The 19,147-nt window shown below is 37.9% G+C and overlaps 1 protein-coding gene across 1 annotated transcript in view; it reads right to left on the bottom strand.

The window, feature by feature from the left end:
* GRID2 (glutamate ionotropic receptor delta type subunit 2) overlaps positions 1 to 19,147 on the bottom strand; it is a 383,270-nt gene that overhangs the window by 93,624 nt on the left and 270,499 nt on the right. The window contains exon 13 of the mRNA XM_018565404.1: positions 15,796 to 15,991. Within this exon, the coding sequence (XP_018420906.1) occupies positions 15,796 to 15,991 (196 nt within the window). The remainder of the gene's footprint in view (positions 1 to 15,795; positions 15,992 to 19,147) is intronic.

Here is a 19,147-nt window from a genome sequence, read left to right as displayed (position 1 = left end):
TATATATAGTAGACAAATTGATGTATCCATCTGGCTGTATTGTGTGATAAAGCTGAATATATCTAATTACTGAATGGTTAGAAATACAAAGCCTTTGGCAGAAAACATAGCTTTTATGTATGTATTTAATCTATGTATTTAGCTGTTTGCCTGGAGTTCAGTTGTATTTTAGAAATGCTGGTTCTGAACATTAGACATAAAAGTAAATACTCGAATCATAGTGTAACTTTTTTAATGTGAAATGTTTGGCTGCTAATTTAAGAAAACACAATTTTTTAGCACATTGGGTATTTAAATGAACACAGGTTCATCTTATCCATTAACATTCGCTTTTTAAAGTAACATTCACTTTTCAAAGTGCACAACCTCTACTCCTTAATTAAATCAACCCCATTGTTTGGTACTGCACTAAGCTAAATTTTATTTATGAAAATAGTTGAATTATGCAGGGAATCAATCTGGTAAAGTTTCAGCGTATTTACATTTTTTTTGTAGGGTATGATCCTATTCAATTATATAGCCAATTTCATCTGTGTATTGAATGTTATTGCAAGATTGTACACTAGAATCTCATTATGAATTTTGGAACCTGTCAGGCTATATTTTATTATGTGTTTTCTAAATTGGTTATACTTTATCATGTGTTTTGGAAATCAAATATGGATTACATGGATCAAAGTAAAAATTCAATAACATTTCTGTTTAAAAAAATTAGTGAAAGGCAGGAATAATAATGCATGCCTTGTATAATTCCATCACAATAGGAGGAACGAAAATAAAGTTCATAATTTAAAAAAATATATGTTTTTATGTCGCTTATAAAAAATAAATCAAATATATATTTTTCAACCACTTCAGTATATTACTGTCAGTAACCAAATTAATTTGCAGACCCTTTTCCAGAGATACTTAAATTTTGATGCTGCACAAAAGTGACCTTCAAAGAGGCAAAGGGGGTGATTTACTAACCTAAACACACGCACGCACTAGGTGTGTGTGATTTTTACACAGCTAAACATATTTATCAACCAAAAAGTTTCTAAAAGCATATTTCCACTAATGCCATATATGGAAAAATCATGCACATGATGCATGTATAATGCTGCTTCACAGTTTAGACAAAAATGGTTAGCTCATGCATTTACATTCCTGCATTCATCAACGCAAGCAACACAACATAGAGCTAATTTACACAACATCACCTTGCACATTCATGCAGGGCTTTGCACAACACACCTGCTGGGTGTGTACACACTACAAAGGTGTTTAGATTCCACCCATAGATCATGCTGGGAGGGAACACACTACAGAGGTGTATACATGTTCGTGGTGTGTTTATAAGGTTAGTAAATCAACCCCAAAGTCTCCGATTTTTTCTACAGTCAATCAGAACCATCCTACATAGTATCACAGGATCTTTTTGAACTCTTCAATTTCATCTTCAAATGCTGGATTCTGATTTTAATAAGAACACACCTTATGTGGCCTGATTTTTTTAATTATATGAGGTGTTCTTAAGGACTGTATCCAAAATGGCAGAAACATTTTTTTAAGATACCGCATAAGGAAAAACTTTTAGTATTTTTCTTTAGTCTGCCCAAAATATTGTTTTCTTTCGGAAGCTGAGACCATCACCTTTTTAAATGTTCACTTTGACACTTGTCAAAAAACAATTTGTTTTGTTTCATTTTTTTTAGCTTCACATAAGAAATTCTGTCTCTTATTTCTCTGAAAGAACACAAGACAACTTTTTTCATGCCTAAATCCATGATTTAAAACCATTGCAAGCTATGAATGTATGTATGAGAAGTTCTATTTCCCGTTCATTTATGGCGATGTCCCTGCTTTAAACAGTAAATCAAAAATATATCACAATGCTAAGATTGTAGAATATGATAGGTTTGTTTTCTGTATGCTGGCTATCAAATTTCCAAGCAAACATGTCGCATTCAAAAGCTATTACTACAGCTTCTAATTATAATAAAAAATAATATAAATTCAGATTGCATAAAATTGTATTTTGTAACCTATATCCCCAGAAAAGAACATTCCAACAGAAAAGTGTATAGCACTATAAATAGTAGAGGAGTATAAATATTTACTTGAAGTTACTAAATTGGTCACTGGCAATATACATTACATACATAAGCAAATTACAAATGCAGCATATATTTTCATATATTTTATGCAGGGAAACCAAACGGCAATGTCATGAAGATGGAGCCCGAAGATGGCTCTCTGGCAACAGGATCTGAATATTTGTGCATAGGGTACACAGAGCCATTTATATTGCCAAGAGCCTTTCATCTTGAAGTTGCTGATTAACTTAAATCATAAAACCTTACTGCTATGGGCAACTGCTCAGCTTTTGCTCCAATTTTAACTTCTCTGTTTTGTGTAAACCAACCCCATGTGTATTGGAAAATAAGTAGCATGTTTCAGCTTCCTCTAGGGAGCATCTCCTTGAACTTGACTTTACTTTAGTGCTCTGACTCCAGGCAAATATTTGTACTTCAGCACAATAGCATACACATTGTTGTTGGAGCTTACTTCATGGAAAGTATAGTGTATATTACACAGCACAATTAATTGTTTAATACGTATTTAGCAGGTACCTAATTATTATAACTATTATTATTATTATGAATTATATTAACAATATTACAGTTTGAAAACACAGAAGTATGCATAACTTTTTCATCCTGGAATTCTTCTTCAAAAGAGAAGTAAAGTCAAACATTGTTTTGCTATACTTCTCTTTTAGGTGACAGGAGTACATTTAAGAATGTACTCCTATGACCCAAATTAAGCCAATAGGGGGCTATCCGCTGACAGTGAGAAAGATCCCAACAAAATTTTCTGGATCCACACTGGCTGCTTACTTGACAGTGGTCAAATGATCTCCCTGCATTGGGAAGAGTAAGTTTTATTTTCCCCCTCACTTCTTTTTTTGCGATCTTTATTTCCTTTTTACATATTTTATTATGTTCTTTGTAACTTTCAAATAATGAAAGGGTTCCATCATTTTTATATTTTTAAATGCTCTTTTCTTATTATTTAAAACTTTTTTAACATTGAATTTGAGGTTTTACTTTTAGCCTGTTAAAGGATAAGTTCACCTTTTGAAAAAATGAAAAAAATTAATAATAATAATATATAAAAAAGTGCATTTCTTTAATATTTGCATTCAAGCCTGGAGAGCATTGCAATTGTGATTACTTGATCACAGCTGCAAAGCTCAGGCTTCAGCACATTCTCTCCCATACTGATGTATGGAGTTTCAGTTAGGAGAGAGGGGGGAAGGACGGCTGGACTTCAAACTGCATTAAATAACCTCTTACAGCATCCAGCTGTCCTCACTCTTGGTGGAGCTGCCCATATTCTCACATCTACCTAGAGCGAGGAGGGCTGGACGCTGTATGAGGTGATTTAATGCAGTTTCACAATTGCAATGCTTTCCAGGCTTGAATGCAAATATTAAAGAAATGCATATTTTTTATATATTATTAATTATACATATCTTTCATTTTTGCAAAAGGTAAACTTATTCTTTAAATGTATTGTCCATGGGAGTATATTTTGTAGTGTGTTTGCAAACAGTCAATTTGAAACATTCCCAATTCTGTTCTGTGTTCTTTGATGTTAATATTTTCTTACAGTCTAAGTATTGGGTGGCCCAATGTAAAGAATATGGTGTAGCAGTTTTAGCTGTTCATACCTCTAAAATGTACTTGCCCCCTTACCCTGCCCTCCTAAGCGCTGTCATCTTGTTTATGACATCAGTGGTCACTCTTATGTACGCGCATTGTAATTTTGCTTCTAGTTGGCTAAGAAAGCTAAGGATCCTCTCTAATAAAGAAGTTTTCTCTCTGAAGTGCACTCCTGAACACAGCCTCTGCACAGTTAATTGAGATATTGTGAGACTATGCTCACAGAAGGAGAAAGAGAATAGGGATATAAAGGGTGATGGGAGGGGTAGTGAAAGTGTTAAATCTGACACACCAGGAAATGTTGGTGTGAAGATAGAAAAGCAGAGTCAGTAACTGCATAGACTGTAAAGATTTTTGGAGCAGAAGCATCTACTGTAAGTGCACTTTCATGAGATTTTATTGATGTTCTTAGCCAATTTTGTAAAAATGTGTTCACTATAAAAGTACATCTTGCACATTCTAGGTAACGACCTATTGCATACTTACCTCAGTACCTATATAGATATTGAAATATCTACTGTATTTATCATGAAGGGGTTAAGCCATTAGTTTCCTTTATTTCATAGCAATCTATGCACTCTTTTGTACAATGAATCCCAGCTTCCTTAGAAAACAGCAGACATACTGTACATTGGCGACATTAATTGACATAATGACATTGTGACATACGTGGTATGCCACTGTGTACTACGCGATACACTACTCAATACAATAGTAAGTGCATATTTAAGTGCTTTTTATAACATAATTGAACATTTATGTAGTATTCTGTAAGAAAAAAACAAATTATATTTTATTATATGATGTCAAACTCTATATCCAGTGAACTGTATGATATATTTTATAGCATGCACTAGGATCTAAATTATAGCCATTTGTTCTAAGCTAAGGATTATAATAATATAAACCTTGAACCTCTAATTATGGCCCTACGATGCTTGCCGCTAAGTACACTTTCTCTTATGTTTTCAAATAAAAGATGAAATCTGTTTGCTTGTGAATCTGTTCCCATTCCAGAAAAGTCCATGCACTAGCATAAAAAGCATTTTCAGCATTTCAAGATGACCCAGTGTATCTTTAAGATAGATTACTGTAGGCAGAGCTCATAGAGCAAACTCTAACAGCATTATTACACACAATATAACAAGTGGTACATGAACACCTACAGAAAAATAAAAGTAATTATAAACAATTCACAGAGCCAATAATCCTGCAAAACAATGTGAATGTGTGTGAATGTAAGCAACGAGGAAAGTTCTTACTAAATTTGTTTTCAAAGTCCAATGAAATATCAGGAAAATGCAATATGTCCACTTGATGAAGCTGAGGAGCATAGAAAAGTATTAATTTATAAATGTAGAATGTATTTTCTAGATATTACATTTGTCTAAAGTAAAATATACTAAGACAGTTTGTTCTTACACACCATCACTGGTTGCTAGAACACAGGTGGGCTTACCATAACAACTTATGATGTTGTAGGGGCAGCATCCTAGCAATCAATTACACTGTGCAGCCCAGATGCTAACATTCTAGCAACCAGTGATACTGTGTATGTTGCACATCGTCATTAGTTTCTAGGACACAGGTGGCCCTAAGTTTAGTTTGCTTAGCAGCCACCGAACCTGGACTTCTGGTTCCCTTTGAAGAACATCCAAGCAAACTGAGCCCAGGCCAGCTGTCTCTCTACTAATTACAACCTATGTCAGAGAAAATCTCCAACAGCAACCCAGAAATAAAAATGTGGTTTATGAGGAAGAGTCTCTCTAAAGCAGCCCTGTACAGCAGTAAAAGCCAGATGGAGTTTCAACTACTTCTCCATTTTCTAAAAAAAATACTTGATGAATCTAGCAAATATGAATTGTTGAAGATCTCTAGATTTGCAACTTTAGGTGCAAACCTCAGACCTCAGTTCAGGTGAATTGAGGTCCCTTTTTTAAAACTGGTTCTCCTAGGGATTTACTATGTATGCAAGTATAGCTAACATATCTTGTTTAACAACTTGGGTGACCTACTCGTGGCTTATCCTGGCCATCACACAACTGCTCTGAAAGAGTACTCTGCAGTGGAGGAGAAATGTTTAATTATTTTCATTTCATCAGTATTACATTGCATAGCAAGTGTATACCTTATTGAATTCTATTTTATGAGAAACACCAAAAAAAGGGTTATATAATCATAAACATTGTAAAAAAAATGATATCCTTTTTACATTTTACTAAGCAATTAAGAAGAAATAACCAAATTTTGTAAATTTATCAGTACAATAACAGCCACGGGAATATAACATTAATTTGAGGATCAGGCAGTGCTGAATCTTTTCTGACATGTGAAATTGTGTTCCATTACCCAGCTCCATGCTGCCGTATGGCCTACCATATATTAGATCTTGCAATTGCTCCCCCCTTCTTTCCCCTCGGCACTGTGATCTGCACATGCATTATCCTCCCTTCACAACCTTTATCTACTTCATTTCTTGCCGTATAACCAATAATCCTTCATGCCTTCATTATATTGCCAGGTATTTCCCAGCGCTTCATTACTATTGCATTATAGCTCTGCCAAAAACACAGAGGTGGGACTTCAATCAAACTATAAGCTAAACTGAACACTTTCTCAAAGCAGGAAAACTTTTGGCTAATAAACATGTAGTATATACGCAAACATAATATCAATGCCATTTAAAAGCCACATAATGTTACCATACATGGCAGCTAATGAGCTGTGATGACATAAATTGCACATTTTGCAAAGGTGATGAAAACTAAAGAATGATTAAGCAAACCTGTTCTTTGCTCATGGAACTGCTTGCTATTTTCCCTAATTAAGATGTCATGTTATGCACACTACCCATATATGAATTATATTTTTACATGCTAAACAAATATATCCAACTCTTTCGGGTTTGAAGGAGCATGTAACTCACTTTATGTGACAGCACTTGGCTAATCAGTGTTGTCACACGAACAGTCCATATTCCTGTGCAAGTTATGAATTTGGTAATTTATAGCTTACGCACGGTTTTGTCAGTCAGTCAGTCAGTCCCGGTGGTGATTTTCTAATTACACATATTTCATGTAAGCCTAGAATAAATCTATAGGTATAGTTATGAGCTGTTCACTGCTGATTTTCATCGTCTCGCTGGACAGGGGGCGGGGCTAAGAGGGTCGGGTCCTCACACTGGGCCCCCCAAGTGGCGGAACGCCAGGGCCCAGTCGCGATTGTGACCGCTGTGACCCTGGGTTAACTGCCTCCATCTCTCTCATCCATTTACAGAATTTACAGAATTTTCAAAGAATGCAAAGTATTCTGTGAGTGGAGAAGAAGGATCCTCAGATTCATCTGGCCCTTCTCCACTCACATAATGCTTTACATTCTGTAAAAAGAATGCTCGTAGTGCACTATGTTTGCCGCTATAAAACCGTTGTTTCCATTTTGATGTGGAGCACAAAGTGTGCCAATATTGGTCCCTCCCTCATTATTGATCCCCAATCTCAGTCTTCCAATGATGGAACGTTCCCAGGTATGCTCATCACATGAGGTGGCAGGTCTGGTGCTATTCACAATCAGTACAAGAAGACCAGCATACAACACACTGCAGGAAGGTCCAACAACATCACTTTGCACTTCCAGGTCCACATGAAACTCATCTGACAGACCCAGAGCTGTGCAGCTTGTCTGCAGAGTGAGTTGTGAGTGGCATCCTAGCTGCAGAGGATGATTGGGCAAGCACATCGGTGGCACTCATTGACATCTATGACCTAATCTGCATTTTCATACCAAGACTCAGAGTACAAACGAGAATTATGGCACTCTAGCTAAAGCAAGTCAGGGGAACATAATGGTATCCACATTCAAAGGATTTTAATGAGCATACTGTAGTTTTGATGTCTTAAAGACAATCACCTTTAATATATTATGTATTTTAGAGGAAATATTACTGCTGTGCATTGTTGTTACGGCCAAGTTGTTGGTATAGGCAGAGAGCCATATTAAGTAGTCAATGCATGACAACTGCAGTCTAGATTTTTTTTAAACTGCTTGCTATTTTCCCTAATTAAGATGTCATGTTATGCATCTCTGTATTGGTGGCTGAGAAAAATATGGTTTCTTCTTGATTTTTAAAATGTATGGACATGTTTCTCAGCAAAAATAGAAAATTATATGTTGTGTAGGAACCCTTTCCTATGCTGTTATGTCCATAACTAAAAATACAATTTTTAAAGGAGCAGTGATTTAACATCACTTAAAATGAAACATTAAAAATTAAAAAATCCTTTAACTCTATATATAGATAGAGATCTATCTCTCTCTCTAGATGTATCTCTATCTTTTTATCTATCTATCTATCTATCTATCTATCTATCTATCTATCTATCTATCTATCTATCTATCTATCTATCTATCTGTCTCTCTATCTATCTCTAGATGTATCTCTATCTGCTATAAGTCTCTCTCTCCTTATCTCCTACAACACACTACATAGGGCCGCGGTGTCAGCATCCTTATATAGTGTGCTGCAGGGACTTAGCTGTGAGACATGATAGGGCAGAGTCATCATGACTTTGCCCAATCATGGCTCTAAATGTGTACTGAGCCCTGATTGGCACAGTCTTGGACCTGACCACAGCGAATGCTAGAACAGGCTATGTTCGATTCGAACATGCAGCCATCACTAGTAGTCACCCGTTTTTGCCAGTAGGGTGTGCTCAGTATTGTTTCATCTGCCAGACTCTGTATGAGAGTGGTCTGCCAGATTTACATCTTGTTTGACCTTGACTTTTGTTAGTTAGCCAATCACTGCTGATCTTGTCATCAGTGGGTTAGGTTTGGCTACAAAATAAGTCCTCAGCATGCTCACTGGTGTCTCTCTCTCTCCCTGGACTGGAGTCCTACTGTCAGGAGTTGGCTGCCGTCCAGTCCTCAGGGCTTAGACCCTCTGGGCCTAAGCATGTTCTACTGAACTTTTTAAAATTCTTAACAAGGGCCTAACCCATGTTGATCTGTGTCTATGGGGACAACAGAATACCACTCAAACCTCCATCAGTCCAAGCTACAGTCATTACATGGAACAGAGCACACGAGAACCTCTGTCTGAGTGGGAATGGTTCCTGCCTACTGTGAGACTGGTACAAGTACGAACTTCCATACAGAGACTGTCAGCTAAGAAATACAAAATGCTACTTACTCTTTTTGGGATTCCGATCTTACCTTCCTCAGTTCTACTCTTTGTAATAAAACTTCAAAAAGACATCCAAGGACTCGTCGTGTCTACAAGATGCTCAATTTCTGTAAATATTTTAACCTGAGGACAAGGTAATCTCAACTGGGGTTCCCACTTGCGTTTCACAAGGCCCATCTGGGTGGAGGCACTGCCACGAACAGGTAAAGTGTTATCCCATACTCCCACTTAGTGGAGGCTCAAGATCTTCCAGTTACCTACAGGTACTAACCAATTGGAAAGGGTCATCTCATCTACCACCCCCGACCCCCGAAACAGGGCTAAAAACTATTTATTTTGCACCTTTTGCTTTAGCCTCTCTCACAAACCTTATGTCCTTCACATAGGAAATGATTCCCAGTATGTCCTCAACAAGTGCTGTTAATGTTTCTGCTTCACCCAAATTATCCCATAAGAAAAAAAAAGAATAACTTCACCTAAGCAGTAAGCAGTAAGCAGTAAGCAGTAAGCAGTAAGCAGTAAGCAGTAACAAAACACAATTGTTTCAAGTGACCGAATAAAAGGTCTGACTGACTAAAAAAAACAATGCAGTATATTTATTTTACAGTGATGAAAATGAACACAAGTAAAAGTAGTTTTGCCTTTTATTTTGAAAATCTTTGAAATAAAGAATTATGAAAAAGGCTATTGGGATTGGTGGGTTTACAGTTGTCTGGAATTCTCTAAGCAAATGTTCATATAATATTAACACTGTTGTACTGGTAGTTAAGTGATGTCTTAGCAATTACTTTGCAGAATAGAGTCATTTTTTATGTGCTGCTCCCAAACCAGTGGTTTGGGAGGTATATGTGTCTCTTAGCTGCTTTTCCCATATGTCTAAATAACTTTCTAGGATTTTCCTTCATAATCGTCTGTCTCAGCAACTTCTCCATTTATGATAGGAAAAGTGTGACCAGTCACAAACTAGTAATTATCTTAACATTCCTGAACACTTACTGTTCTCTCATGGTATGGAAATCCTTGAAGATTTACCTTGGCCCCTTGGACACCTATTAGTCAACAAATTGTACTGGGAAAATTTTTTGTCCTGTTTCAGTGCGTTAATGGAATAATTTCTGTGCCCTCATTCATTGCTCAGTAGCACATTGGATCTGAATATGAATCTTGTCACCCCTGGCTAAGTAATAAAATGCCTCTGGAAATATAAGTCTCTGGATCAGTAGTTTGGTCTGGTTTTATTTCACAGCCATCTCAGTTTTTTTTTTTATTAAGAGAGCATTTTCATGGTCTGCTTTAAGATCGGTAAACAATAATTATAGGACAGTTATGGTTTAAAATGTTCCTGTTTTATTATGCAGACTGTAGAAACATTTAAAAAATAATTATGTAAACTCCTAATAAAGGCAGACATTAATTGTAACATGTATTTTCATTAGTTTTGTCTTTTTATTATATTTGCTTTGGAAAAACTATATATGAAGAGATAGACAGAGGATTATGTAAGTACATGAATTATATGTACTATCCTCCTTAGAAATAAATTGAGAATGTATTAGCTTATATTTTTTTTCCAAACTCCACATACATTTTTTACTCTATCTGATGAATTAATTGCAGTGTTACTTCACCGTATTGCACTCCTTTTTAAATTCTAGTATTTACCAAGGCCATGGCGTGGGTCACATTATCTAATTTCTAAGAGAACTGGGAGGGATGAAATCTCCATTCCTGGGTCCGGGCTTTAGTGGTGACCAGCACCAAATGATGGTGCACCCATACACAGCCCTTATGACATGGATGCTGGTTCAGGTTCAGGGTTCCACCTGGGAGACAGAGGAGGTCTCTGTGCAGGAGTCAGGGGGGCTCCACCCTGGAACCAGTCTGTGTCTGGCAGACTGAGGAGCGTATGACCTGTGTGTTGATTAGCAGCCTGTGTGGCAAAAGACTAGCCTGTGTGGCAGGCGGTTTGTAAACAGGCAACCTAAAGTCGATAAAACTTTGAAAGTGTTATTTTGGCTGAAGAAAAGTTTGTGTATAATTGTGCTTTAAAAAAAAACAAAAAACCTTATGTTTTCAAATAACTAACATACTTATGTTATTGTGTTGTATATGCGAATAGCTTAAGTGTGGTAAAACGGTAGATAATTAAAGTGTTTTAAAATTGTAACAAAAACACTTAACATTGTGTCCTCGAGAATGTTCCCAGTGTCCACATTACTTGCACATACACTATTACCTTGAAATATCTGTGTCCTTCATCACTGATTTAGCGTTGCCTTTGTTGTCTCTGTGCCACTATCTCTGCCTGAGGAATAAATACATACTTACCTTATAATATTGCTTCTTCATCCCAACATAGTAGTGTACTGACCCTAGAAATGTTACTCCCTCTCATCCTTGACTTAAAAGAACCACTACTAAATAGTGGGAACCAAGCCCAAAGCCTGCTTTGCCAAATGAATATGCTGCTATAAATTGGTAGCTCAAGAAAACATTTTTTATGGCATTTGTTTTTGCATATATCTACTGCTAACAAGCAGTAGATATATGCAAAACGATTTAAAAAAAAAACCTTTTTCAAAGGGATAATACTTACCAGTGTCTCTGCCGTGCTCTCCTGTCCGAACATCTGAAAATTTCTCAGGCGGCCAAAAAGGATCTTGGGGCGGGCGCATGCGCCGTTCAGATGTTCGGCCGGGAGATGAGGAGAGACACAAGGTAAGTATATGGAGCAGCGTGCACCCGCACAGACTTTGTGGGACATCAGAGAAGAGGAGGACAGAAGAGTCAATGCTGGATCAGAGACCCTCACCAGCGCTGGAGGGACAGTTAAAAACTACAGGAAAGAAGAAGATGATCGGATTAAGAGACATGATTTAAGGTAAGTACTTACATTAGCAGTGTGGGGGGGAAACTTTTTCCCTTAATGTCACTTTAAGTTTCTTTTTTTGTATGAGCAGGACTGACTAAGGCTGGAAGGTCAACAGTCTGAAGTCCTAAAAATATATAGGGTAAACGATTTGCATAATGCAGTTGAAATAAACCGTGGCTATCCTGACAAATACTTTTCAAATATCTTATAAAGTGGTCTGCACCAAGACTGGGAAGAAAGTCAAGTAATAGCTTTCCAACAGAGTTTACAAAGTTAGTCATACTGGCACAGAAAAGTAAGCCACAGCCAAAGTAGGTAAGTCTTCTCTTCAAAAAAACTGTACTTGCTGCTAGGTTTGTATATTTCAAAAACTAACACCATTTGACTCTTAATGCAAAGAATGGTCTACTAGATGACAATTCAGAAACATAAAACAATGCCAAGGATGCTGCTGATGTTTTTCATGAAGATAATCAATTGATAGCCAATGGAAGCCATTCCTGTAGGGACTACTCAATCGTCTCTATCTTCGGCACCAAATAATTTCTGGAAGCCTTTTCTGAAAGCAGCTTAATACTCAACTTTCTATGAGCCAGCCAGATGTTTTAGCTGTATTGATATTTAGCTGTATTGAATCACAGTTGTAAGGTAAAGCATGACAATTTACAGGTTTCCAGAAAAATAGTTAAAATCAAACTTGGTCTGAAATAACACAGCTCTGATGTAATATGTCTGCTACTGTATATTATATAAAGCACACAGAATATTTGGAAGAATTTCTCCAAAATTTCAGCATTGTTACAGTATATTTAGTCATCAATTGTGGGTGGACTCGACCTTTAATGGAAAACATGTTTTCTTTCTTCTATACAGGGAATTAGTGTTTGGGAGTAGGGATGGTCTCAGAGGCGTAACTAGAAACCTCAGGGCCCCGGTGCAAGAAACCATTAAGGCCCCCCCCCCTAGGACAAGTTAAAAAAAAAATAGTAGCTGCTGGCTGCTGTGCTGTCCAAAATGCCCCCCTCTCCACCCCACCCCAGACATCTGCTGCTGTCTCCCCCAGCCCCAGAAATCTGCTTGCTTACCTTTCTTTCCATGCCAGCAGTCTCCGCTCCTGCCTAGCTCTTCACACCCGCCCGCTAAAAAGCAAGCTCCGCCCCCGAAAAAGAAAAAACCCTTCCTGCACGACTCCAAAAAACACAGCGGGCAGCGAGCAGCATGAGTAGCTGCGGGCAGTGTGAGCAGCTGCGGGCGGCAAGCTCTTCTCTCTGGGCCCCCCCTGAACTGGCGGAACACCAGGTCCCGGTCGCAAGTGCGACCGCTGCGACCCTGGTAGTTCCGCCAGTGGATGGTCTGAATGTTTGATTCGAACATGAGTTCAAATCAAACATCGGCCGTTCGAGCCGAACTTTATGGGACATTCGCGGTTTGTTCGACCACAAACGCTCCATAATGCAAAATGCCTTCCGTAGCTCAGGTCAGGTGCAAGACTCTGCCTAATCAGGGCTCAGTATTGAATAGAGCCATGATTGGGCAAAGTCCTGATGACTCTGCCCAATCATGGCTCACCTATCAGATGTCAGTAAACTACACATTTGGGCGGAGCTAGCTGTCACCGCTAGCTCCGCCCAATTGTTTATGTTTTGCCGACATCTGTCAAAATGCCATTATGCGGCGGGGAGAGGACTGACGGGACAGCAGCCGGCGTTTAAAAAAAAAAAAATATTTCTCTTTATTTTTTATTGTTTTATTTTTTATTTCATCATCGTCGTGGACAACGCTGGATGCCGTGATTGGCCATGGATTATGTCAGTGGATCAATTTTTTTTTTTTAAATAAAAGACTTGTCAAAAACATGTCTTTTTTTCCAAATAAAGGATTTTATCAAAAGTCTGGACTTTTTAATAAATATTTTCTTTAACCCTTTAGTGAATGGGTACAGGTACCCCATACTCATTCACAAGGGAGGGGGTGGCATCTGGGTGCCGCTTAATTAAAGGGGTACCCCGATGCAAATAAGTCCCCTTGCCCGCAGACCCCCACAGCCACCGGGTCAGGGCTGTGAGGACGAGGCCCTTGTTCCCATCAGCACGGGGACACCCTCCCAGTGCCGAGGGCATGTGGCCTGGTGTGGGGGGGCGCTCGCTCGTCCCCCCCTTTCCGGCCCTGCCAGGCCTGTGCTCCGATCAAGAGTCTGATATGGAATTTTACGGGGGACACCATGTTTTTCCCCACTATTTTTGGGGGTGGGGTTCCTCCATAAATTCCTATCATACCTTAAGTGCCTGGTATGAGTTTAAGGGGGAACCCCACACACTTTTTTTTTTTTTACAATATTCCAGAGAAATTTCAATATTTCAATATTCCAGAGAAATTTGCTTTATAATGTGATCTAAGAGGCTTATGCAGACTTCCAAATGCCATTTGTTTAAAGCAGTACAGCAGCAGTCCTTCTTTACGTCTCCTACACTAAGTAGTCTATTTATCAACAATTCACAGAGCTGTTCTGTGTGAAACAAACGTTTTTGTTGTTTTTACTTTTCTGGTTCATTGTAACATTCGGAAAATACCACATTATGGCCACTAGAAGGCGGTGAGGAGCATAGGAAAGAAATACTTATTGTGATCCTCAGCTCCATTCAGTGGCCATAATGTTGAGGTTTTTATATTGGAGGAGTGCTCCTGCTCTTCACAACTGCTAATTGGTTGCTGCTGACAGCAGGAAGGCCTTTTTCCTGAAGAAGAGGGATTGTGCAAGATAATAGGGATGTCTTCTATTGTCATAACAAATGTACACATGGCAGAAAAAGGGTACAAATAGCAGTACAGCGTAACACTCCCTCTCTGAATGCTAAATGTCCCTCTCTAAATGCTTTCATCTTCATTTCTTAATACCATTGTTCTCCATCCCCAGCTCAGTATTTCCGGAATAATGAGTCCACTAGTTTTGTTTTGTTTGTAATGTAAAGTAACAGGAGGGTCATCTTTGACTATAACTTTACCCATATCTTTTAAATGACAACAAAGACATGTTTAGAAACATTTAGTTATGACAATCTACAAACAGATACTTCTAGACAATTCAGGCTTTTTATTCTTTCCATACCTTATTTTTTTCCTCCCCATTCTTCTCACAGTGGCCATTTCATTAAGGGCAGATTATTATATGTCCCTTTACTTCCTGGGACTCTGGCACATGTGACAAGGACATGTGACCATGCACATCATCTCAGGTTAGAAGAATGCCTTTCCCTGAGATTTCCCAGCAATGCTCTGCTGATGTAACCTTCCCAGGATGCAATGCTTGGGCACACTTACATAATTTGTGCCAAAGAGGACCAGGAAGTAGAAAAAAATGTAAGTAATATAAAAATATGTGTGTTAACTAATGAATGTAAGATGATGTATGCTGAAGGGATATTTAGCCAAGGGGGGTAAAGGTCCGCTTTAATAGGAAAAAATAGGAAATGTTTGCAGTTGTATTCATAAGCCCATAAGCAAACTGTGAATATTCAGTAGGGGAAATATTATTGTTGTCTCAACAACAATGTAAGTGCAATAGTTGAAGCTGAACTCGGGGAACAGCAAATACTGTCAAAATATAAGAAGCATTTATAGTCTTAATAAAATCTTGGTTTGCTTTGTGTATTTCTTCCAGATCTGTGCAGTAATCTAGTGTGAATCGTTACCTCTGCAAGAGATTTCTGTAATACAGACCTGTCAGTTCTTCACTCTCTTCTTGTGCATTTTGATCGGTCTTGCATCTGACCCACTCCCGTAGCTTTCTGCAAACAGCCTGTAGTTGTGGACCTGATGGGTCCCTCCCACAGCTCTGCTCTCTGTACAAGTTATGTACAGCATAGTGATGATGTCACTGCTACTTTATGGTAAAATCTGAGTTCGCAAAGGCATTTGATAAATACAAAGTATATTTCTGTCCTCTGTGGGTATTGAGAAATAAATTTGAATTGAAGTATTTGTGCCCAGAGTTCAGCTTTATGTATTTAGATATAAGAAAATAAATATTTCACCTTTTGAATGCCTTCCTGAGATTCATGAACATTGTTCTCAGTCCCATTACTCCTGTTAATCATACGCCACATTTGGGAATACATGCTGTCTCTCTCAAATGGATTCATCCCTTTCACACGCATATGCTCGTAAACCGCAGAGTCTAATACTGTTCCGTAAGGAATTTCTGTCTGCCTTGACAGGTCCTGGAGAGACCTAGGTTAATGAAAAAGGACAAACAATAAATATTTACACCTAGGAGTCATTTATGCATGAACTCACTGTCAATACATCAAAAAGTCATGCAGGCATATTGCAATATGTAAAGCTCACAGCCTCGTTCAGATTAGTTAAGTAAATCTTCAATTTTCAGGTTAACATTTTATAGGCTGTTGAGCTGTGGTTCTGTAATGTGTCTCTGGTCTCTCTAAGGGAGGGATGACATTTACCTAATGATAACATGTAATGAAGACCTCAGGGTTCCTAAACAAAGTATAGTTTATACAGCAAAGGCATGACATTTGTCAGGATTTCTCAATAATAATCCAAATGTGTAGAGCCAACTGGCATGGGTAAACACAACAGAATGGCTTATACTTGTCAGCAGCTAATCAAACCTATGAATATTACAAAAACGTATAGCACATGCACTATTATTTCCTAGTATTGACACCACGGTGAGGCTATTTATTATAATATCTGAAATAAGTGATGTCTGCCCTAAGCAATCAGTCAGACGTTGCTTAACTTTTCCCAGTGTATAAGTGAATTAAATGATTAAAATGGTTGCTATGGGCAACACAGACCAAAGATGCCCATAGAAAAGGATTTTTAAAGATCACTTGCAAGTGTTGGGCCATGTCTCATCTCCTCCAGAATAATAACATCTCAGGCAATCAGAATTACTTGTGCTCATACAAATAGATTTACCAGCTTGTTCCTGCAATTGGGTCCTGTTCTTGGAGGAAGGAGGATTGCATGTGATGCAGTTAGCACCAATCCAATATTGCACCAGGTCCTGGCACCCATTACACTTGTAAGAGAATAGGCATAAATATTGATAAATGAAGGACGTAAAGAGGAATTCCACTTTCAATCACTTTCAGAAACCCTACACATTGAAAGCCTTGTTTTTAGTGATGCTTCAAAATTCCAAGAGTAGTGTCCCTATGTGGAATGTGTTGTCTTTCTTTATAGTGTATGGATACCTTGTTGCACTCCTTATCGGATGTCCCAAATGTTGGGGGTGCTCGTAGTGACCACGGATGGCGCCGCCAGGCAATAGTAGTAAGAAGATGTCACTATCACACAGAAGTCCTTTAAGAATTACCAAATGTTCATTTATTCAGTACCGTGTCATGAAACACGGTTCTGAATAAATGAACACTTGGTAAATCTTAAAGGACTTTGGTGTGCTGGAGAAATCTTCTTACTACTATAGTCTTTCTTTATAGCACAACAAAGTCTACAGTACTACATTAATATAGGAGGGTTTGAAAAAAATGTGTTTAAAATGTAATTCTGAATTGTTTTAAAGGTTGCATTTGAGCATCAGTCAAGGCACTTGGAGTGCCTTGGTCTTTGTGGGCACCAAAAGTTAGAAAAGTAGACAAGCTTGCTGCCTTACATAAGGCATGCTCCCTGGATACCTATTGCACAGTCCACTGTTGCCTGTTTTACAGTAGTAAGTGTTTCTAAGCAAAGCTAGCAAAAGCTACATAACTGTCTAACAACAAGCAGGGGCAAATATAAGGAATGCCTGTGGGGCAGAAAAAAAGTTCCATCTATCAGTTTGTGGACGTGGCTTAGGTAAAGAAAGGAGAGTTCATTTTATAAATAATGTGAAGAAAATAAAAAAGAATATAGAAAAATTAGGGTTGATTTTTCTAAAGGCAAATAGGCTGTTCACATTGCAAAGGAAGTCGCACATTGCAGGGGAAGTTTCACTTAGCTTGGTGAATGTGGTGATATTTCACTTTGATAAGGGGGACTTCCTCCTGCAAGGTGCAAATTCCCTTGCCAAGTGAACAGTCTATTTGCCTTTTGTAGATCAACCCCTTTGAGTCATGTTCAGTTGTAGGATGGAGAGTGGAGTGAAATTAAAAAAGAGAAAACAGCTACAACAAAAAAGTAAGAAGGATGAAAGGAGGAAGAGACAGACAGTGATAACTGATCCTGAATAAAGAGTAAGCATAGCTGAAGAAAAGTGAAGTCAAGCATGTCCCGCAAAGCCAGTAGGGGCCAAATATGTCACATATGTCAAATACTACTCCTAGAAATTTTACAGAAATGTCATAGTTAATGAAGGATTGCTTACGCTTGAACATTACTGTTATTTTTAATATAAAATATTTGCATAAAACCGTAAGAGAACACCTATATTAAATATGAAACCTAATATTTGGTGTCACTTAAATGTTGCAACATTAAATGTTCTGGAAGTAGGAATATGTCAAGCAAAGAGAATAAGTGTGATGTGTTTTGTAATATTAGAGGTTTTGGCACAGAAAAATCAAGACAGCATAACAGCATGGTCTTAGGATGCAAACAGGAAGTTGTATCCTGTACAGCATATAACTCTTTATAATATACATAAGATCCATCATTCAACATTCTCAGCCTATCCAGACAGCCTTTTCGTACATTACCTAACAAACAAAATTCCTGGTTGGCCAGTGTTATTTGTTTTTAGCCTAATTTGATAGCTAACTTTAGGCATAGTTCCTCTATTGACAGACTGACCCTTCTGGACACCTCTTAAGCTTCGTACACATGGAGAGAATTTTTTTCCTTCAGCCTGTGAGGCTGAAGGAAAAAAATTGACAGACTCCTCCATTCAAGCTAACAACCTTTAGTTTTCTTTCATGCAATCTTTACATGGTCTTTGTTTTGACTGTCTGTTACCAACAGTTGGCTCAGACAGGCAATATGTTAGCCTTACCACATTCTCATTGTGCCCTTAGAGGGAGAGGATAAAATGAATAATCCAAAATCAAATAAATTTAAGAAATACACATTATTTGTTTGCAACAAATTTGTGGCATTGATTTTTGAGATAACACATAGGAAAAGTTTCCCAAGTGTTAGAGGAAGCTTATAGTGTACCATGATTTGACTAGATGCATGGTTACTTTCTTGGTCTATAACCTAAAATAAGCACTGATTTGTCACACATGTATTGACAAATAAGGTTTAATGCTGATAAATGTACAGTTATGCACTTTGGGACTAAAAGCATGCATACTATACATGAAAATACTACTTTGACATTGATCAAAAAAGATTGAGCAGGTTTCACGGCTGATGATAGCATTCACTATGTTCTACATCTGATGCATCTAGCTAAACTTCACTTCCAGGAACTCATTTTGC

Source organism: Nanorana parkeri, unplaced genomic scaffold (genome assembly GCF_000935625.1).
Source record: "Nanorana parkeri isolate BGI_ZX_2015 unplaced genomic scaffold, ASM93562v1 scaffold844, whole genome shotgun sequence".
Lineage (NCBI taxonomy): Eukaryota > Metazoa > Chordata > Amphibia > Anura > Dicroglossidae > Nanorana > Nanorana parkeri.
Note: the sequence above shows the minus strand (reverse complement) of the source record. Positions and strands in the feature narration are given on the sequence as shown.